A 22,981-nucleotide genomic window follows, 5' to 3' on the forward strand; every position below is an offset into this window, starting at 1 on the left:
TATTTTTCAACATGTTTTTGAGAACACATGTTGCGTCGACCCAACGTAACATGGAATAAGAACAAGGACAAGAAGCCTTCAATTTAAATTTGTTTGCACTAAAAGGAGAAAGAATAATCTAAGAGATGTTATAAGACTAAATATAGTGTGATGAAATGAGATAAAAAAGGATAATGATCAGCACCAATAAGTATTAATTTATCAAGGTTCAAGCAATCGTAATAAAACCAATCAATTTATTATAATACTTTATTTATCTTAACACTAATTGTACAGTCTTATAAATGATTACAATAATTTTAGTAAAAAACGTTTGGTTATATGACACATAAACCCGTAGCATTAAATAATTTAAACTTATAGTAAAAACCTCTAGAATCTTTATACAAAATTATTTCAGAAAGAAAAAAATACTTGGCGGACTTACACACCGTGCGTCCTTTTCAAAAATGTGATTCTACCCTGCACTATCCAAACTCTTTTTATTATTTGTACATTTTTTAAATAAAATATGAAAATTTTAATAATAATTTACTAACAATTCATGCACCATTATATTCAGCTTTTCATAAATAATATTTAATTTAAAGCTTAAAAACGCACCTTTAAATAAACTTACAATATAATAGTGAAATATAAATCTGAAAATTTCTTAAAATTATTAAGATCATTGGAAATCTGTAATCATTTTCAATTATTACAAAAATACCTTATGAATTTATTTTAGTTAATAATTTAGGAATTTACTAAATTTAAATAATAATAAGACTGATAATACAAAAATGTGAACCCAAACTAATTAAAATATTTAAAATTGCAAAATAAATAATATTTTTAATTCGTCAAAAATATTCAAGGACAACATAAGATTCGAATTGCATTCCTCAGTAAATAAAGGATGACTAAAGAAAGCAACCCATTTCGGGGCCAGATTCCAGTTTAGTGACCGTATATAGTAAAATTTTAACTAAGCCCCCATGCTATATCGGTCTGAATTTAATAAAAATTATAATTTGAAATTTATAATTATGTGCATTTTTTTCCCTCACAATGACATTAAAAGCTTCCTGTCTTTGTTGCTGTGAAATAATCTCAAACTTCATATTGGTCCATCAAATATTTCCAACGAATTCTTCTGCTTTATACTATGTATGCAAGTGTCCTTTTTTATGAAGCTATTTGCGCTTTGTAGGCTAAGTCGTTGGCGTCGTTTGCGATGTTTGATGATCTGGCGTAAGGGTAGGACGCTGCTGATGCTGTAGGAGACGACCATTGCTGGGATGATTGGAAGCCGGCGAGCTGGTGAAGAATAATATGGTTATTTTTATTGCACAGTATTTGGTTGCATTAATTCAGCAATGTATTTATGAGAATTGGACTAAAATGTATCTTGAGTAGTTTCAAACTACACCAGAAACATGCTGAGTATCTCAAAGAAAATCTTTATTTAGGTTTTTATACGTTTTGGTTCCTACATAAATGAAAATAAAAAAGTGTGAATAAACGAATCTCTAGATTCTATCAGACATTATTTGTAGATGCAAATTTTTCCTAGTATACTTAAGACAGCTAAATGTCCTCGTTTAGTACGGGCCCTCCTAAGCCCATGTCCTGACGTGAAAACTTAATCCCAGTTTCTCGGTTCGAACGTCACAACAAGATTATTACATGTTCTCACTTCTCTGTAAGAATCTGACTGAAGAAAAATCTTACCTTCCCACTAATATTATTCAAGCCACCGCCACTCAACAGTTTCTGGATACCCAAGGCAGCAGCTACCACGAAGGCAAGCTTGGCAACAACCAGAGCCTTGGTGACCATCAACGTGAGACCTCCGAACAACAGACCAGCCACTGCCAGAACCTTCACTCCAATACCAGCTAGCAGAGGCGTGTACTTCTTGATCTTACCACGTGCTAAAAGTAAAAAGAAGATAAGGAAATTAGGTTAACACAATGAATAAAAGATAAAAAGGGATTTAAGTCCGTGTTTAACAAATCCAATATTTCATAATGTAATTAATGGTATTAAGAGTATTTTTGTATATTGCGTTGCATTATAATGTCACGTTTATAAGTCGCGGGAGCTTAAAATTGTATTTCACCTAATTTGAGGTTGGTCAAAATTGTTTTGCAGTCAATATTGATAGTAATAATATATTATTCTTTGACGCATTCTAATTGCTTGCAGATACAAAGTTTCTACTGTCGACTAATAAACTATCTAATCTTTCATCGATGACCAGAATTTATAGGTGCCTACTCTTTCAATAAACAAAGTCAAAGCTGCATATAGCAATTAATATTATAATATGTTTCTGGCGGTATCAGACTCATAGTATTTATAAATTGTTATAAAACGAAATAACATATGAGGTATTTTGTAAACCGCGTGCCAGCGCGTGTTAACATAACATAAGAATAAAAAATAAAATAAATCAACACCGCACTACAAAGTCATATCTACGCAACTGGCTACTGGCTACTACAGTCCGCACGACGTAACCTTGACCGAGCGTACACGTAACAGTTCATTGACTTGAAACTTTCACATTTATTACATGACACCTGGATTCAATTGGAGTTCCTGCTTTTAATCAATTTGTGAAGGTGATTGTAAAATACTGTCTAAGGGTAACGTGTTTTATTCATTTTAGTGACTTAAAAAAAGGAGAGATTCATAAACTGATTTATTATTTACAAAGAAAGTACATTTAAGCACAGCCGTGATAGAAAATCATTTTTTTTTTTATTAATAACAAGTTCAATAACCATAAATGAATGATAAAATAATAAAGAATTTACTGTGTGTATGTCGACTGGATAAATGTTTATTATATGGATTTATTTAATTCTCCAAATATGTGAGTTTATGTTTTTCAATATTATTTAAAAATTTATCAAAAAAATATTAATGAAAATGTAAGAAACTAATACTATCAATTACCATTTTCTTGCTGCTACTACATAAGAGCACACGTAACCTTGACCGAGAGCAGTTCTGACATAACAGTTCAATGACCCACTGCCGACTACTTTCATTCAACCACTGATATTCTCCCACATATAACTCGTGGTACACCGCAGATAATATAAATTTATATTATTATAGTCGTGGATTTATGATATATTGAAGAAAGTACGGCAATAATTAAACTTAAAAATTAATTTAAAAAAAATATTAAACAGAAATAAAAATCTAATTTTCCGATTTTACGTCGAAATGGCAGAAATAATTAAAATAAAATCTTAAAGGGTGATAGAATTACGTAAACTTAAAGCAATTCATCAGTAGGGTGTTAAAGATTTCCATTATGTGTGAGAAAATTTGGTTTTAACGGTCATGATTGCACTGGCGGTAAGCTTTTCCGAAAGAATTCTGTCAGACTCAAATTAAAGTAACTTTTGATGATAAGGCATGATATGAGTAAATACTTTAAATAATTCTAATTATTTTATAGACGCTAGCTAAAAAAAAATTAAATCTAAAAAAGCTAAAACTCTTTTGTATACGAGATAAGATAAAAAATAGTAAAGCAGAAGATACGCACCTTCTTCAAATGTTCTAGCAGCCTCTCTCAGTTCACCAGGTTCAAACTTCACGTTGAGTTTCTCTTCGCCAGTAGCGTCTCTGAAAACAAAATAAAAACAATCAAATAAAGAATTTAAAGCAAAATCCTACACTGTAATAAGAATACATTTATTAAATCATTAAAAGGACCTATTAAGTATTTATTTTAAAGTTACGGTAGTTGAAAAGATAAAAAGTTCTGTTTCTATGTGTATTTTGTTAGCTCGTGGTCAAACTAACTGTTTTTAGAATTTAGTAATTACTGTATAGCTCTAGTTACAAAGTTCAAACAGTCTATTAGACACATTAATTTAAACTAAAGTAATATCTTAAGCGAAAGCACTAGTTTTTAGTAACTGTAAATGTCTGGTCCAATGCTTAGATTATATTCTACACCATAAAATTCACAGTGGTCAATTAGTCTTTGTGATTGATGCATAACGAGCTAGATTAACACCAGTATCAAAACATTGACTAATTCTGTGCCTGGAGCTAAATGATCAAAAATCGAAAATTTATATACTAATTAATTATAGTACCGTATGACGACGGTTGTAGTAAAATAACTTCGTAGTACGGAATTAGGCATCCGAATTGTAGACCATTGCATAGATACCAAGCCCTTCCGTGGGAACACAACATGTTCTAACGCCGTAAAATTCTCTTTAGCATGTCAAAGTAATGACAAAGACCTTTTAACCGAAACATTTTTCTTCATTGAAAACAATAGAACAATTATTACACGAACTCTCACTTAAAATGACACAACATAGTTACATCAACATACATTTTAAAAGTATTGGAAAACAGAATACCTTTCAGTAACATTTCATAACAACACGTCCGTAACTGGACATTTTCTACGCAATTTCACTTAGTTTGCATGACAATATAGATGTTATTCGAAGTGTTTCATGAATAACAGCTAGTTTCCTGGTTTGCATAACATCATGCTACTATTTTTATAAAGGACTAGACAGTGGTATGCGATTATCGTTTGAGTTTAATTAAACTGATTGACTAAATAGAGCTATACGATTTTTTTAAAGAGGTATCTTTTAGGTTATTGAAATGATCGGTAAAATTGTGACATTATGATGACAGATATACATTTCCGATTAGGAAAATCGTTTTCCGAAAACCCAAGTATTTTTTGTACACACTAGTAATCAAATCACCATTGTATATAATTCACTTTTATAAAACTGATTTTACATATTCTATTTATAATTTTCATTTATTGGCTTTTATAAGATTTCCTCATCCCATTTCCAAAACCAAAAAGCATCTCGTTTTTTCTCTCAACATATTCATTAAAAACTTTAGTTATGTTACATTAATATCATAAGACAAAAATACATAACAGTACCAAACGAAATCATGGGTAAATCCCGCCACGCCCCTACGACCTACATCTAAGCCTGATTTATCATCATACAATATATCAAAGGATTTAAAACTACTCTGAATACAGAACTATCAATTGTACTTCAGAGAAAGTATGTTTTATATGTAAATCATTTTGTATAGGAGGCTTAACTTTGATTAGCATTTATTCTATTGATTCATATCCTTTTGTTTTGAGATGAAAGTGGGTTTAATCTGTATCTAATAGTGACGACATCGCGTTAGTCATGGGTTATGAAATGGTGAGATTTGTTAGCAGTAGGTCAATCTATTTGGTTGCTTATTGTTTGAAAATGCGTGTTTGGGTTAATCCCTATATTCTATTAAATATTAGATAATAATAATTAGGCTATTTTTTCCAGGTAGATTGAAAATGTTAGACTAAGTGTACTGCTGTGTAGCACTTTGAGAAATGTATTTTATTTGGTTTTAAAGAAAATAAGTATATATGTGACGTTACTGGTCACTTGTAAAATAAATGCCAGTGCAGAAACTGCACTTTTCTTTTTTAATACAGCCCAAGATGCGCTCTACTTAATTTTATCCTTATCAATCGGGTAATGAATAGTAATTAACTCTGTACTTTACATATAGATAGACTCTATAGTACAGGACCAGGACACACTATTCATCGCCACAGCCTATTGGACACCTAAACTGTAACCGTGCTACTTTAAAGCCGGTTTTTGTGAAGAAATTTGTTATTTATAATTTTAAATCACTACTGGTAAAAAATATTACATTTTCTATAAAATTCAAGCTTCTTTATCACAAAGGCTTTGTTAAATAAACATTCAAGAGCATAGAAAGGTGAACCTTTGTGCAAATAGAGATTTGAAGTAAATTAGTGTAGTCCTATTGTGTGAGGTTGTCTGCTTTAAATATGTAGGCTTTGGAAAGTCGTAAATTTGGTATAAAGTTATAAACCTTTTAGGTTAAAGTAATAGGGTCAAGATTTAGAAGAATAAAATAAATATAAATGAAAGAGAAGGTAGTAGTAGAGTGCTTATAATTTCAATTGCAGTGGATGCGTGAAATTGAATGTTACTATATCCAAAAATGTACTACCGTAAGTTGATGATGACACACACAAATATGATAATTAGAACACAAAAATTATGATCACAAAAAAAATGGTACAAAAAGATTTAATCTGTGAAGAAATAAAATGTCTATAGTTTTTAAATAAGCTGTAAGTCGTTATGAGTTTTTTTTTAATCCTATCAAATAGTACACTTTGATTTAGGGTGACCTACTTATTAATATAATGGTTTTATCATACATTAGTATTAAAAGATGATATAAAACGATATGATTAGATTTCCAAATATTAACATTGAACTTGACCCCCTTAAAAAAAACATTAAATTTAAACCAATAACCTCAAAAACAAAAGAGACTCACTTCTCAATAGCGACTCCAGAAAACAGTTCGATTCTTCCATCATCTTCATTAGAGGCGCCTGGAGCAGCACTGCAGGCTACCACAGCCAAAGCAAGAATAAAACACAGTACACGCATGTTGATATTATTCCCAAAATATTACAAGTACTTTGAAGGCTTGCTTCAGTTATAAGGCTTGCGTCCTTAAAGAAGTTTAAAGAGTAAGTGAGATGCGTTCGGGAGTGCGTTTGGCTTTATATTGAGTTCCGTCTTAAGGACGGCTGTAACGAAATTTTGTGAAGTGAGTGCGTGGTTTTGGTACTTTAGATTTTGGTTGGTTAGTCGTGGTTGAGTATTGAGATGATTTCTTAGTTGTTCTTAGACTACTTTTAATTTGGACGAGGATTGTCTGTATGGCCTAGTTCTGTACTTAGGAAATTAAATAATATCATCAATTGTTAGGTCCCAAATTATTTTATTTTGAGTTACTATTTAGGCCATTTTTAAAGGACAAATGAGGTTGAGACAGTATTTACATCAATAGATTAAAGTATAGTTGGACACAAAATTAAAGTCAGAAATAATTTATGAAATGAAAATAAAATGTTAGTAATGTAAGTAGAAATAAAATATGTTTTAGCTCATTATTAGGCTCGTAATGACACTGAAGAAAGTATAAAAAGTCAAAGAATTTTATCATAAATTCTTAAAATAAGTATCAAGAATTCTTTTCACACTAACTTTAACTCCCATTCATACATTAGGTTGCGCGTACGCCGCTCCTTCGAACAAAAGTACATTGTAGTAGTAAATCGAAACAGAATCATTCAAATAACTGTGCTGTTCGAAAATAAACTCTAATGCAACCAAATAAGAGCAAAAGAGTCGGAAAACGGAAGGTTGTTTTATGAAAATTCAGTGGATTATGGAAATTGAAAATCAGTTCTTAAATTGAACTATTTGATAGTGGGAGAAGGAAATATTACTTCAATTTAGTTTGTGTCCTACTTAAGAAATAAATATTAAACGTAAAAAAATAAGTGTCTCAAATATTGAAAGAAAAATAAATAGAACTTTATAAATGATTCTGCTTTATATCTGGTATTCCTTGACTTACGTATCAACGAGAGATTTTTCAAACCCATTTTTACCAACAGTAATTTATGTCTTTGATACGTTTCGTATCCTTCAAATGAACTCATTTATCGCTGAAAATTGATATCTGATAATGTTCAAAATGTGCTATTAGTTTCAATAAGTCATTACATAACAATCTGTCTAAAAATAGACCAGCATCTAAGAATAAACTCGGATTTATTTATACACCAATATTATAAAACAGATTGCAATAAATTCCAATACAATACACCCATAATAAGTGAAATTGAAGCCCAAATCCTGTATATTTGTGTTCCTTGGCACATGTTATGTTATTGTTGAATTCTTTTACGATTTGCTGTCATTTACACTTTCACGGAACATCCGTATGATGTCAGAGCTTTTTGTTATATTGGCCTAGATAAGTGTTACAGAATTTGAGGTATGTTTAGTGACGAGATTCGGTTTGGACTTTCTTAGATGAGTAATACTCTGTAACTGTACGTGTAATTTATTATGCTATATTTTGACCATAATTAATAGACCTACCTACTAACCTCTGAGCTCTGGTAGTGTACGCGACTACTGTTTACCGATTCTTGGGTACGGCAAAGTGCGTTCGACCTTTTGTTTGAATAAAATGTTATCTATATTATGTCAATAGTGTATGCTTTGAATAGGAAAAGTCTCACCCCCTACATGGGACTTACATAGAAAATGGCAAAAGTGGTGTATTTTAATAACTATGCCTACATCTTTGGATATAACACACGTAAATAAATTTAACCGATTACTGTCCCAATGCTGGGCAAGGGTCTCCTCCCGTAATGAGGGAGGGGTTAGGCCTTGAGTCCCTCACGCTGGCCGAGTGCGGGAATTTGTTGAAATAACACACGTTATATTGTGAATAAATAAAAAAACTAGCTTTTTTATTACTGGTAAGTACCATTTACGATCATAAAAATGGTATTTCCAAAGCTCAATTGCGTGACTTCATCCTCTAAACGTTGGTTCAAATCGTTTACCATTAGAAATGCTATCTGTCTTCACATCTTGTAATGGGGTCAAGGCTGCTACTGGAGACTTTCTCTAATATCCTCTGGGAGAGCCTCTTAAGAGTATGAACACGCTGAGACACGAATAGTGGTGACTTTAAAAATATATTAACATATTGACATTTATAATCTTGGTGCCAAATATGATAGGGCTGAAATATAATACCCAGCCAAATTCCAAATTTCTAGTTGATACTGAAATTATTACAAAAAATATTTTTGTGAGATGAAAGGAATTCTATGTGGCTTTAATGCCATATATTACCTAATTTTATATTTTTATACAAATTTTGTAACAAATAAAAATTAATAAAATAACTTTTACCGTAAGATGAGCTATGAGTATTAAGATATGAAGACTCGGATTCACTACCGATACATAGTTATCTGATCCACTAATATCAGATATTTTTTCATACATTTGCATATAGAGGTATAAGCCGCATACTTTATCTAGCAAATTAGTTATCGGGCAATTATTTCTAAATAGTGAAACTGCCCTTAAGATCATAAGCCCTTTGCTAATGTTCATAATATTGTAAACGTTTGTATTTTTTATTTCATAAAAACCACATAGAAGTTTGCTACCTCATAGTTCCTAGTTCCAACCAAAATTGCCTGCATGTTGTAGAACGTGCGCTGTTTCTTAGGCAGTCAGTTGCAGCGCTGCGCTCAAGGTCGCGACAATGAACTTGTGCCGTCGCTTACTTTCTATTTGTACTCTATATAGTATACGCTATGTTGTGAGAACAATAAACATAGCTTTTCTGTATCATTATAAAGTATGAAAGTAAGGAAATCTTTTGTAGTAATTTAGTTACAAATTACGTAGTTTTTTAAACGATAACACAGACTTTTTCTGCCAAACTTGTTTCTAAGGTGCATTAAATTGAAACTACAAAGCTATACTAACCTAAATTAAAGCTGGTTGCTAAATAGATCTACGAAAAATTCTACCTAAAATTTTCATTTTAGAAGATAATCATCAGCTTACTGAAACCTAAGAATTATTTTGGAGCAACTCTCGCGTTACATGACTACTAATCTTATATTGTTATTACATTTTAATTATCATGATCATGGATATGACAGTTAAATGAGTAACAGTTTACACTACCTATCCAACATTTTAAGAAGCATTGTCTCACCAAGAAGAACACAATCTTGTATCTAAAAATCTAGCATATACTACGTACCGCGTGAGAAGCGTCGAGTTACGCAACTTGATGGGAGTGCGTCGGCACACATCGAGTTGTATAACTAGTATTTATAGCCGCGGTTACATATTATTATATTATACGCCTTTATATGGTACATGGCCCGTGGTAGATGATGATTTTAAGGCATGGGTGAAGTTATACCATCGTAGGGACTACCCTACGATGGTATAACTTAACAGCATTAAACCCCTTAATCACTAGATTAAGGGGTTTAATGCCTCGTTGAAACAGCATTTGGCCATTTTGTCGTCCCTCTAAGATGATTTTAAATTTCTCAGATCTACTTACTTATCTAAAGAATGTAGTAAAAGATCAGGCACAATATAGACTTGATATTTGCTTATTCAGTAACTAATAAATCCCAAAACATTTCTGTAAAACCAAAATGTTAGCGTCCCTTTTGATAATAATACTGTGTCGTAAATATACTACATCCGCTTTAGCCTATTCTGTATGGCTAAAGAGATACATGAGCTTATTATGATCGTAAAATACTTGGCAATTTACAGTGAGACTATTCTTTAAATAATTACGTTCCCTTCTAAAAATCAATATAGTGTTTACTCTGGAATCGACTCTGGAGCTATGGTCACATGATGAACTAATATATTTACATACTATCCAAGCTAAACTAAAAATGATAAGCATCAAAGATTTTCAAATATTTATTATACCAATTCTGAATGGAACATGAATAAGAACCGAAAAACTTGTAACACTCTGGATGTTTGTTCTACTGGATGTTGCACCTGTCTTCATAGAACTGAGCGCTGAACGGGTTATCCAGCGCCATCGTACTCTCTGCTATTTTATCCCGGACTTTATCAGACACTGTGTAAATCCGCCCTACAACTTTCCTCATGCCCCTTTCTATACAGCCTTTCGGATTATGCCTGTGGAAAAATGCCTTCACTTTTCGGTGCCTCAATGCCATTTTCCGTCTAATCGGGTGTGGTCTACTAAACACCGATTTTTTCTTCTTCGGAAACATACGTCTTCTTCTCTTACCCATGATTGATATTTTCACTTATATTCACTCGTATTTTCCATACATTTTCTTTAGATTATTTGAGATGTTTTGTAGGGCTTATTGAATTATTATTTCTTTAAATTTTTCACATTTTAGTTTTCTGCTGTTAGTTTTACTTAGGTGTCAGAATTGGTATTGTCATATTGGACGAGCTTTTGTTTTGTGGCCAGTCGATTTTGTTGATAGACTTTTTAGTTTGACATAAGGAATAATCTGAAAGAAGTTTGTAACTTAAAATTATGAGAGTAGATTTGTCACGAGATTTGCTATAGATTTACTGAATGTTTATTCTTTTTGTGTTTTTTTCTAACTCGCTAATGTTTAAGTTAATATTAAAGGGAGATTTTTTTATTTAATTTGATAAATTAAGTTTTAATATCTTGCTCATACTTTGAAAACATTGAGACTCGAACGAAAGTTCACGAATTTAAACTGAAACCACTTTAATCTCAGTGATGATGATGGTGATGAGATTTGAAGTTTTGGAACGTGTATAATTAAAAAAATATGCATTTAAGCCCTCATCAATTCTATGATATTTGAGGTCCCAGAAAGTAATATCCGGCTAATAACCAAAAAGAAAACTAGACTCAGCTTTCCCTAACACTAAAACCGACAATATGTAATTAGAAAAACGTAGAGTCATTAAAACGTGATGCTTGATAGGCCGTAATGGACTCATTTAACCTTATAAAAGCCTTTGACAACCTATGTGACCACCATTTCATATGTGCACTACCAAAGAGTCAGTCTAATCATGTATTTCAATGAAATTTGAACCTTAGTTCTTTGTGATAAGTGTCAATATGCTGCCGTATTCCCGTGGTTTGATATTGGATAATGCGAATAACTATGGTATAGTGAAAACTGAGACGGTGTTTGGCTTCGGCCCAACAAGCCATGATAGTTATGTGGATGAGAGCTTCAATTCCTCTGAGCCACTGGAGTGGATCATAGCTCGAGGAAATTTCGCTCCTAGGTCTTTGCAAGGTTGGTTTCATAATATTATACTCTTAAGCAATAACTAACTACATTCATCATTGGACAACTCACACACGGTCATCTGAATAGAAACTAAAGCTTGTACTGCAAATATCTGCTATTAAGATTTAAAAGTGATAAGCGATAGTATAGGCAGTGAACACAATTCGTAGCTGATAGAGGTTTTGTAAAATTTCCTTAGTCTGTTGCACCCGTTAATACTTTACTGACCAACTGCTTACCCACGAGTATAGTCAGCCAACCTGGACAAAAACTTTTGTGGTTTAGAACGATTGAAGTTACATACAGCTACCAAATGTAATTAGTTAAAGATCTGATCACAAATATTATTCCATAAAATAATTTGAAGTAGTAATAGTTCATCTAATACTTCTTCTTTATCTAATACTTTCTATAAATTCTGTTTCTACTCTCTGCCAAATATTGAACAAGCGCCTACAACAATACAATAGCAATCCACATTCAAATTTCAGACCAACCAACAATACAACCGCTGGAACTAAAGTCAGCACCAAAACCAACACCAAAGAAGGCTGCTCCCAAGAAAACTAAAAAGAAGCACACCAAAGATAAAAAGAAACGCAAAGGCAAAGGGAAATTAAACAAATGTATCTTCAAAGTGATAAGAAAGAATGGGAAGAAAAACAAAAGGAATCAGAATAAGTTTCCAAAAATGCATAAGAAGTATATGATGCCGTTGATTCTTGGCCTGTTGGCTGCGAAGAGTTTGCTGATACCAATAGCCTTGAAGGCTCTTGCTTTTCTGTCAGCTAAAGGTAAGCTGATGCTTTGAGTGTTTATACCTATATATCTAAAATATAATCTTCTCGCTAAGAGTTTCTTGCCAGCTCTTCTCATTGGTTCTACCTTCCGAACTGGCGGTAAATTCACTCTCTGTATCATTGACTATCATAAGTGTCAGCATTTGACCTAAATGAATAAAAGCTTTACTTTACTCACTCGTCAGTTTCATATCGGTTAGTTTAACATGTGAAAATCTGACGGATTTAATCATAGCTAAATTTTTTCTCATAAAAGATAATCGACTAGCAAATATTCTGAGTCTCTGAGTCTCAGATACTCTAAGTCTTAAAATGTTCAATTAGTTGCTTTAATAATTTAGTATGCCTTTTCTTGTAAGGTCGGTTTTACTTCTTATGACAATGTCTTACTAGTCTTATCATCACGACTGATGCTATATGAAATTGTTCTTCTTATTTCCAGGTCTGATGATGGGTTTCTTCTCCACCGTGATGGCATCAGTTCTCAGCCTCAAGGGCATGTTCGACCACAACCACAGCTATCAAAACAGGAAGGACGACACTAAGACCCAGGTTGAAATAATACAAGTACCAGCAAAGACTGAGGATCATGTTTACTATGATGAGCATTATAAGAGGGGTGATTTTATACCCGTGATTATGAATAGGTAGAAATTGTGAAGATTGTTTGTAATGAAGATTGATTGCTAATCTTTCTCTTGTTATTAGTTAAGTTCTGAGTAAATTACTAAATTTTTCACATAGACGTGTTTCGGATTGCATAGGAGCTCCTGTTTGTATACTCTAATGATTCACAAGGAATTATTGTACGGCAAAACTCTTTTGTCTTCCTTAAAACAAAAAGTTTCGTTTAAGAAAAAAATCTGTGGAATATTAATATTTTTCAGTTTTTTCGAAATTTACGCATTTTAGATTATATCTTCTAGATATAGGTGATAGTTACGAATACAAAATATACCTTGAATATTGGTTTAAATAGTTAGTACGTTGACACCAAATAAAGCTTGCATTTAATTAGTCAATTAAGTATTTACTGAATAGATTTAAACTGTATAAAAATCCGTAATATTTTGTATTAAAATATGATGTTATTTTAAATGTGTATTTATTTCCCGTATATTATAATAACTAATAAAAAAAACAAACTATTGTTGGAAAATGTTTCAATATCTGAAACTACAAATTATATATGCCATTTTATGTTTAGCATAATGTATCTTTCCTTCGATTGCTAATAATAAAAAGTCTTCATTTGATTTAAAGAATTATTTCACATCCTCGCTGCGTAATTATTTTTGGCTCTTTTGTTTTTTTGGTTGATCAACTTTTTGTTCATTACTTAGTAGTTTTTACCATATACAGACGCTTTCTACTATAATAATCTTGATCTCACTTACTACCTTTTTTATGGGAACAAATTGAGATTTAGTATCATTATCGATATTCATTCGATCTTTGTAAAAAATGTTATGAAATTCGCAAATTCTCGAATCTTTATTTCAATGTTTAACCGCAAAAGATGGCTTTAGAATATAATGGTGAATAAATGGAGCGTAACTTGATAGCCCTGTGGCTATTTGTGGTTAAACTTTAACTATTTATTTCATGTTTTTTTCCGTCTCGCTACTTTTTTGCCTATAAGAAATATAGAAATACTTCTTAAAGGGATAGTGAAGAAATGTTAGTATTTATTTAAGCAAAAATATAAGAGTCTATACCACTGCATCTTATTATTTGAATAGTTAGTCGCAGAATATAAACAGGCTTTGGGAGACACATTTAGAAGTTATTGCGTGAAATAATACCAGGAATAAAGGAGCTCAGGTCACTAAATCTAAAGTCGCACTAAGCGATTTAAACTGCAAGTAGGTATGTGCAAGAACTTAATATTTTTCAAAGTATCTAGGCATTGTATGATACAGTATTATTTCATGTTGTATAATTTTCTGCATATATATTATGATCAACACTGTCGGTAGCTAACTGTATGTTGGATGCTCAGCTCTATACACTCAGCGAAATGTAACTTTTTGTACGTAAGCTTTTTATAGCTACACATCTACTTTTTTCCACACCAAAAAACCTGTTACGTATATTTTTTTATTTGATTTGAAAGTCTCAGGATATATCTAAATGAATGACTGATGAATTTTATAATTGCGTTTCAGTTTTTACTGAACGTTTTTGTTCGATCTAGAAATCATTAAGATTTCACAGGCTCTATTAAAGAAGGTAGAAATTAAAGCATCAATCACGCCTAGCATAAACGTTATGTCTAATTTCAAATTATATTACGACGTGGCAATGCTGCCAGCATTCTGGGAGCATTCCCGGTAGACAGCGATGCGGAGGAGTACTTCGACGCATAGGGCACTCTCCCTGTCTTTTTCTTTCTTTTTATTTAGATTTTGTATTTATTATTTACTACAATTTAGTTTAAATATATTTGTAGCTTGTAAATATTCTTGTGTAAATAAAAAAATATATATAGTTTATGCTTAGATTTAGTACTGCCTGATACTCTGCTTGTAATCTCAACATCAAGCATGGAATAACTGATGTGGATAGAAGTGTATTAATCACGTTTATATTCCGCCAACTTTATTATTGGTTCGATATCACAGAGTGTGAGCTTATTATCGAATAATGGTCACATGATGAAACTTCTTATAAACCACAGAAGTTGGTACCTACTGAAGTTTGCTGCACATACTTTGTGTAACATTTAAATAAAAATACATAAAAATAAAAGCACTGTGTGTGTTTAATTGTAATTATCATTATTGTTAGCGGTACGATACATAATTTATCTAAGTTATACAATTGGTAACTACATTAACTATTCGTACTAACAATAAAATAAATAAATAAATACCTTACACTACCCTTAACTATATTTACAAGCGCGAACTAACGGAAACAATAAAATGGGGAAAATACAACCAAGTTTTATAGGAAAAGAAGTTTCTGCCAATCAGCTTCGGTGGATTCCTTTTGTTATTTGACAGACTAGCAGGACTCTGGATTCCGATGATGCTAACTTAGTTTGAATGGCAACTGCGAGTTGTCGACTTTATTTTAATTTTTTAAACCAACTATCAACCAGTGTTAAAATACTGACTTCGAAATTCGATTTTGTGTCAGTAATTTCGATGTCACTGGTCAAGTTGTTTTTTAATATCCCCCTTTCTGTAGTCCCATGACTGCTGCAAACAACGCGAAGAAGAATCCAGCTAGGCCTGTTGCGCCAATTAGCAGTACAAGTCCAGCTATCATCACAGGTACTAGAGCAAAGTACTTCATCTTATAGGCCAGTAGTAGAGGCATCATGTATTTCTTGAGTTTCTTTGGCTTAATTTTCTTTTTCTTGAGCTGTCCCTTTTTCCTTTCTTCATCTCTCACGTCTTCCTCTTCGAACTCACCGTCGTCGTCGAGATCGTCGTCATCGTCCTCAAGACCTCCTAAGATATCTGGAAAATAGAGAAAATTGTTTGTTAGTCAAGATATTCTAATGAAAACTTAATATTATGTATCTAAACTGGCGTTATTTAAAGTAAACAAAATAAGCAAATTAAGTGGATATCATCAATTTTAATCAAACGACTACAAAAATATTTCAAATTTTCTGCAGAAGAGTCTAGAGTTTCTCGAATGAAATACATATAATAAAATGAATAATATTTCAAATTCCCTTCAATCTTTGAAACTTCTCATTGTTTTGAAGATCACGTATTGCTATTTAGGATGTTTTTCCTTTTTTTTGGATCATCAACAGTAGACAATCACATAGACTTTCAATTGGCAGGTTTAATTAAGTTCTTAGACTATGATTAAGTTATTAGTACACCACCAAACAATATTTACGCAGACAATGTAATAAACACCATATTTTCATTGAAATCAGATAGTCTCACAAATTACATAATTATACAATTAACAAAGAAAACAGTTCGTTATCCTGTTAATAGCTGTACGATCTGCAGCGTGACGGACATTGCGTGTACATTACAATGATTAACAACGAATAATCTAAACGAATTAGGACTACACACTTTACTATCTATATCATAAATTATAGTCTCACATTCTTTTAAAGAAAGTTAGACAGGTTTAGTGTAATTTTATTGTTCGTTTTCAACAATGGTTTTGTGTAATTTGTTGATAATATTAGATTTGTATCATTGATTGTTTTGATATCATATTTTGTATTTTTATGTTTGAGTATGATTTTATTGTCTACTTTAAGGGTTAGTCTGGGTAGTTAAAATAATTTGTACTCAGTTATTGCTAATAGCTTGAACTTTTTCAGATTTAGATATTACTATAAAGTATCTTTGTTTAAAGCTAGCGTTGAGCAGGCCGCCAGAAGTAAAAAGTCAGCCAAATCACCATACAGCATGCATTTTTAATGTAATACATTGAAGCATAAGCTAAAGGAAATTATCATGATTCTAAAGCTGAATCAATGGCTTAAATTTTGGATTTATTCAAGATTTTGATAAAGTTAAAATGTAAAGGAATAATGACCTGGAAATTATGATGGAATCGATTAAAACGCTTTGATGACTATATAAGTAATTACTCTTTTTAATTATAATGTAAACAGCAAACGGAGCGAAAACTGTTTACGTTTTTCTGCTCATAAAATATTGTTTATTTGTCATTTACACGATACAAGTCTAGATTTTATGAGATGGCACTATTTTATAGCAAAAACAAATTTATAGGTACTTAAAAAACAGTACAACGAATATGAATGTTAGAGACAACTCACAAATACAGCTTCCGTTTAGTATTTTATCCCTCAACACCAATGTACATTGGTAATTACACTTAAGGCCGACTAAATAATCTAACGAACCTTTTGCCATAAAACACATTACACACAAAAACTTTCGAATTGAAAGACATGTTCAAAAACTCCAATCTATATTTTACTAATGTCGTTTTCATTTCTTCGAAACATTCGAACATTGTCATCAACAAAAACATAGTACGTTTCAATTCAACCACTTATGCACCAGCGGAAATGATTGCCAGTTACAATATTGATGAAATTCAGTCCAGCGAGAGTTTGTTATAAGCAGTGGACGGTGAATAACGGGGACTAATGATAGACTAGGTGTATTCAATCTGGCCCCTTATTGATGGGTCTTCAGAGATTCAAGTATAGGGCTGCAATAGACTGTTGACACTTTCTGCGTAAAGGTAGAATTGAATGGTTTTGGTTTGTGTGAAAGTGATGAAAATGTATTGCAGGTTGATGATACAATTTTATTGAAGACTTTAAGAATTAGAATAGTAAAGTACAATGCAGGAATAAACGAGTTAGATGTATGGTGAGGACTGAATATGAGAAAAAGAAAATACGTGAATCGGTTAACAAACTGTTTGTAAATGCGGATTACTTATTATTAACTCTAATTGTGTTTTGTGTGTAATTTCTATACTTAAATAAGTACTTAAATTGTCACCCTCTTTGACTTCCCTCTTATTTCATTCTGAGTAGATTTGTCTCCAGATCATCTCAGAATGAAATAAGAGATTCGAGGTCCAAAAAAACTCATTGAAAATAATTGAGATATTAGAACAATAAATAGAGCGTAAAAAGATGAATGCAAAGTGGCAATTTTTCAAGCAAAGATAAAAATTAATTGCTAGTACGTATTTATCCAGCAATTTGTTATCTATCTGTGCAAGTGTATGTAAAGTGATGCTTATTGTAGCTTATCTTAATAACCTGCATTTAACTGTATTTAAGTAATTAAGGAAAAGTTTAGTTTTCTTCGAAACCTTTGTCTGTCGAGTTAATAATAAAAAATGATGATGCAACTATTATCTTAGATAAATCCTAAGAGGCCTTTCTTCTTTGAAAATCGCAGCGTCATTTTTGTGTAATGAATGGAAATTCAATTCGTGAGTGGCACTAGTTTTTGTTGAAAACTTAATTATGTAATAATTAATTTTGTTAATGATAATAGCGTGTAATTTTAGCCTTAAATTATCTTTTCGATCTAGTTTCAGGATTTACTAATCTAAAGTTACTTTTTTTGTATTTTTGTTGTATCACCCATACTTAGATTAATTCGTAACTTTACTCGTGAACGTCCAAATGCTTAGCGCGTTACACAATTTATATACTTTGAGCTTTGCTTTGTATATCAAATATTGGTATAATTGTCTCAAAAATCTGACATAGTTAAAAATATAACGGGCCAAGAACTTGCCCAATAGTTTTTCAAAAGCATTCAGCACAAGAAACTTTGTCTTTTTTTGTTTGAACAATTAAACTGTCTAACTAATTATATTTTACTCAATTAGGCTTTGTTAGTTTTTCAAATGTCTTTTTTATGTTTGTGGACTTTTATTTAACTTTTTGAACTGCTTATATTTTCTAAATAATTTTTAGAGTTTTTGTTCATTATACAGATTGGTCAAAAGGTCCGTCCAAATGGCTTTCATCTCAGTTGTAGAATAGTTTTGCCTCACATTGTCTTATATGAGCTTTAATAGACTTAATTTTATCAAAATTAGGACAGAAAATAAATAGGTGCTAAATGATGGTCGAACCCCCCTCTGTCGCGAAGAATCCCTTGTTCAGTGGGATAGTTATGGGTTAAAAAAGATAAAAAAGTGGTGCTTTTAAATACAAATGATACCCATTTATTGATGTGAAACAGTTCGGCTCATTGTTTTAAAGATATTTTTATGAAAAACCTCTCAATTAACAAGCTAAATTCGATGCAAATTAATATTAAAATGATAATAAGTAACAATGTATTCAACACTTTTCTTTCATCGCTTGTGAAGTGATCACGCGATAACAGTTTAATATCTCATTTATAGTAATGATTTGATGGTTGGACACACACATGAATATCGTAGTAAGTTTCGAACATAAATCAAGTGTTTTTAGATCAGAAACGTGAAGTTTTTTCTTGAAAAAAATGATGTGAATGGACGAGGAATGTTCTAGACTGTATCGGTTGATAACCCGTGTTGTTTCAATATTTCATATGTGTTTATAGGTTGATATTGATTAATTTATTGTTTATCGTGCTATTAAATTGTTAATTTGTGAATGTTAATTTGTGAAAGAATGGTGTGAGCTTTCATTGTTGCCTCTATAAATTATTATTTTGAGATCATGATACAATTTAACTGTCATACTTCTTATATGATTGAGATCCTTCGTTATGTCGGAATAAAATTGGGTTTGTTTAAATTTAAATATTCTTATTATTGTGGATCATTATAAGTATATATTGAACTAATTAATCATTATGCCAGTTAAAAGTAAATTTTTGGACATAGGCCTATTAACATAGAGATTAATAAATTCAGAAATAAACAATATATTATTAAAATAGAGATTGCGAAAAAAAGTATTTATTTCAGAATACATAAACTTTTACGGTTAATTCAAAATTGTTTCATTCATTTACCGGTTGAGGGACAAAAGTAAACAGTAAAATTATTAAACAATTAAACGCATATGTGGACTGTAGCCGTTTGATTGAAGCCTCTCATGGCTCATTACCGCTAATACAACTACACTTCTAAGTACGTGAATGAACATTGTAATGATACCTTGAGAAACAAATGACATAATTTCTTTTATAATTATCGTTATGTACTTTTATCCAAGTATTTCGTATAGGCAGTACTGAATTGAGACCAATTTTTTATATGATGATGTTAATATCAATTGCATTATTTATTTATTTGCTTTAAAAATAGTCCACTCAGCATAGAATCTAATTTAAAACTCCTTAAATTTACGCTTGCGTTGCAAAAGGTATCATTGTAATGTTTTTAGCAATTTGTTTCATGCACGCATTAACATTTCGACCAGTTAAAATTAATTTTGAATTGAAAATTAATCAATGAAAAGTAATAATAATACTTACATGATATTGATCTTCTTGAAGCTTCTGAAAAACCTTCAGGCTTCTCAATAATAGGCTCTTCTACATCCAAGGACCTTCTCTGGTACTCGTCACTTCTGATCAAGGGTATAGCTTTAGCATGGAACCGGCCATCGCTACCTTTCTCTTTGGCAATTGGTAAATAATTACCAGGGAAAAGTATATCAGTCTTATTCTTCGCCTCTTCTGCATAATAGTTACTCCTCTCCACTTGAGGTTCCTCCCTTATAGGGATTGCGCGAGGCTTGAACGCGTACCTTCTGTAAGTGTAGGGAATTCTTGGTTCCCTCGCATATTGGTCAGAAAAACTCGAAGGCTGTATGACAATCGACGCACTGGTCACATCTATCACAGAATCACTGTCCTTGTTCCATAGTTTCTTCAAGGAGTCGTGATACTCCTCCGCGTTTGAGAGTACGATACAACAAATCACAAACAGAGTCTGGTAATGCATGTTGCTGGTTATAATTGTCACTTAACACTTCACTTTCTTTAATTATATCATCACCAGTACCATCATTTTGCATCAAGCGTTCGCGCAAAACTGAATAACAGTCGGTTCTAGTCGTTATATTTATACATGTGTTGTTTAAAGTTGCGTTTTCCCAGTCTATTCACGGTCGGGCGGGTTAGCGGGCTTCCTTTGGTTTCAATTCCGATATAACTAAAAGTTGTCGAAATGAAAAACTTGGTTGTGTTCGCGTGGCTTCTTCCGTTAATAGCAAGTGACAGTTTCTCCAATTGATAGCGGTGTAATTTGATATCGTTATGACTTTGTTGAAAAGATGTCTTGATGTTACAAATTGTGATGTTGTCTTATTTAGATGTTCGTTATTTGGACGTTTTTGTGTGACTCGTCATGTAAAGTGGACTTGTTGACGTGCAATTACATTGTATCAGGAAAAACTTTTACTGTTTTAGATTGACAGTGAAGATTAATTTTGATCAGCAATTATTTCTTTATAATTGGTCCGAGTTTAAAGTTGTTTATTTAGGCATGTTCGTAAATCATGGTGATTTGAAAACGTGATCGTGTTGACGCTTATGATTTATTTGAAACTGAGGAGTTATGCCTCGTGGATGGTCAGTGACCAACTGAGTACTAAAATTGCCTTCGTTGATAGATTTTCCGGCGAAGCGTGGCAACTGTGACATTACTAGACCCGCTTTGAGTAGCGGTTTACGAGTTAGTAGGGCTTATCGTATTACCTATAATAATTTGTTTGGTCAAAGCACAAACATTTAAACCATGCAAGCATTATACTTTATTTAAAAAAAAAACGAACCCAATGTCTGATTTCAATCATATTATTTCGGTTTGTTAAGGTAGATGTTTAGAAGCAACTACCTGCAACATGACCGGAATTTTAATTAAGTTAATAAGCATTTGAGATGTTAACAGTATTCAGTAAATACCAAACTGAAAAACTATTAGAAAAAAAAATTATTAATAAACTTTAACGTTGTCTTTACGTTGAAAATCATACCTACAGCAAAACCACATTCGCAAACTGGATTTGTTTTTTTTTTCAAACGCATTATAGCACCCCTCTCCCTACCCCTCCTCTTCTCATATCTGTCAATCATTACCCTCCTTTTGTTTGTCACAATCGGACAAATCGCAGATAATGAGCCGTGTGCTCTATTATTTACTACAGCACTGCTTATCTCCTATGATTACTGCGTCGTGATGATAGTTATTAAAACATCGGCATTTCTATAAAACATACCTGTATTAGTATCTTTGAAAGTTGCACTTTCGAAGATTTTTTTTCAAATGCATATTTTTAAGATTTTACGTAGGGTTTTATTATTTTCTTTTGTTTACCTTATAATTCTGGATTATATTTACAATTACAATAAGTTATTTGAACTGTTTCATATGCATCATAGCTACTAAAAGCAACAACGTTTAGGTTTAATGAAAAAAAATTAGGTGCTTGCAACTGCTTGCTTGGTAAGCGAGGGCTCACACCCTGTACAGACGGTTTTTCAGACATCCCGATACAAGAATATTTACAATGACTTCAAATACCATTATCACAGCAACTACAAAAAAAAATTAGAAGACCATTTTTTTGACTCGATCAGAAATTACACCCGTCAGATATTCCCGCATGACATACATAAATACATAATTGCGTAATCCAAAAATACTGTGTCGTTTTTAAAGAACAATCAAACCGAACAAGATCAATCCTATGCAGAAGTTGTATGAAAAATATTTTTTTAAGTTCAATAATAATTTCCATAATGTACGCAAACGAAGTAGCTTATTATATCAGAAATGTTCATAATAACTATAACCGTTCTACGCTTAGTGAACCAGTTGTGTCATTGCATTAATGACTGGAACTGTAGCACGATTCTGTACAGGTGGTACTGTCGAGTATCGAAAGTTTGACATTTAGAATGTACTGCCAAAATAGTTCTTACGACGCCCGCTAGAGGCGCTGATCAGATTTTCATACATAATTTTTCGACAGCTAGCCGGTTGCCGAAAGTCA

General features: G+C 32.0%; 2 protein-coding genes across 2 annotated transcripts; both read right to left on the reverse strand.

Moving 5' to 3' along the window:
• Window positions 1–235: 235 nt before the first annotated feature.
• Window positions 236–6,594, reverse strand: LOC142983721 (uncharacterized). The gene is made up of 4 exons (XM_076130736.1): window positions 6,382–6,594; window positions 3,551–3,630; window positions 1,714–1,916; window positions 236–1,299 (listed from the first exon to the last, which is right to left on the reverse strand). The coding sequence occupies exons 1-4, from the start codon at window positions 6,495–6,497 to the stop codon at window positions 1,168–1,170; spliced, it is 531 nt and encodes a 176-aa protein (XP_075986851.1). The 5' UTR covers window positions 6,498–6,594; the 3' UTR covers window positions 236–1,167.
• An 8,698-nt stretch (window positions 6,595–15,292) lies between these two features.
• LOC142983727 (uncharacterized) lies at window positions 15,293–21,035 on the reverse strand. The gene is made up of 2 exons (XM_076130745.1): window positions 20,457–21,035; window positions 15,293–16,016 (listed from the first exon to the last, which is right to left on the reverse strand). Exons 1-2 carry the CDS (start codon window positions 20,926–20,928, stop codon window positions 15,721–15,723), a joined length of 768 nt encoding a protein of 255 aa, XP_075986860.1. The 5' UTR covers window positions 20,929–21,035; the 3' UTR covers window positions 15,293–15,720.
• Window positions 21,036–22,981: the final 1,946 nt, after the last annotated feature.

The sequence above is a fragment of the Anticarsia gemmatalis genome, chromosome 24 (genome assembly GCF_050436995.1).
Source record: "Anticarsia gemmatalis isolate Benzon Research Colony breed Stoneville strain chromosome 24, ilAntGemm2 primary, whole genome shotgun sequence".
Classification (NCBI taxonomy): Eukaryota; Metazoa; Arthropoda; class Insecta; order Lepidoptera; family Erebidae; genus Anticarsia; species Anticarsia gemmatalis.

Coding starts and splice junctions, on each gene's coding strand:
- LOC142983721 (XM_076130736.1), bottom strand. CDS start 6,497: ATGCGTGTACTGTGTTTTATTCTTGCTTTGGCTGTGGTAGCCTGCAGT. Junction 3,631..6,381: donor TCTGGAGTCGCTATTGAGAA/GTGAGTCTCTTT, acceptor TTTTGTTTTCAG/AGACGCTACTGGCGAAGAGA. Junction 1,917..3,550: donor TGCTAGAACATTTGAAGAAG/GTGCGTATCTTC, acceptor TTTTACTTTTAG/CACGTGGTAAGATCAAGAAG.
- LOC142983727 (XM_076130745.1), bottom strand. CDS start 20,928: ATGCATTACCAGACTCTGTTTGTGATTTGTTGTATCGTACTCTCAAAC. Junction 16,017..20,456: donor TTCAAGAAGATCAATATCAT/GTAAGTATTATT, acceptor TCTATTTTCCAG/ATATCTTAGGAGGTCTTGAG.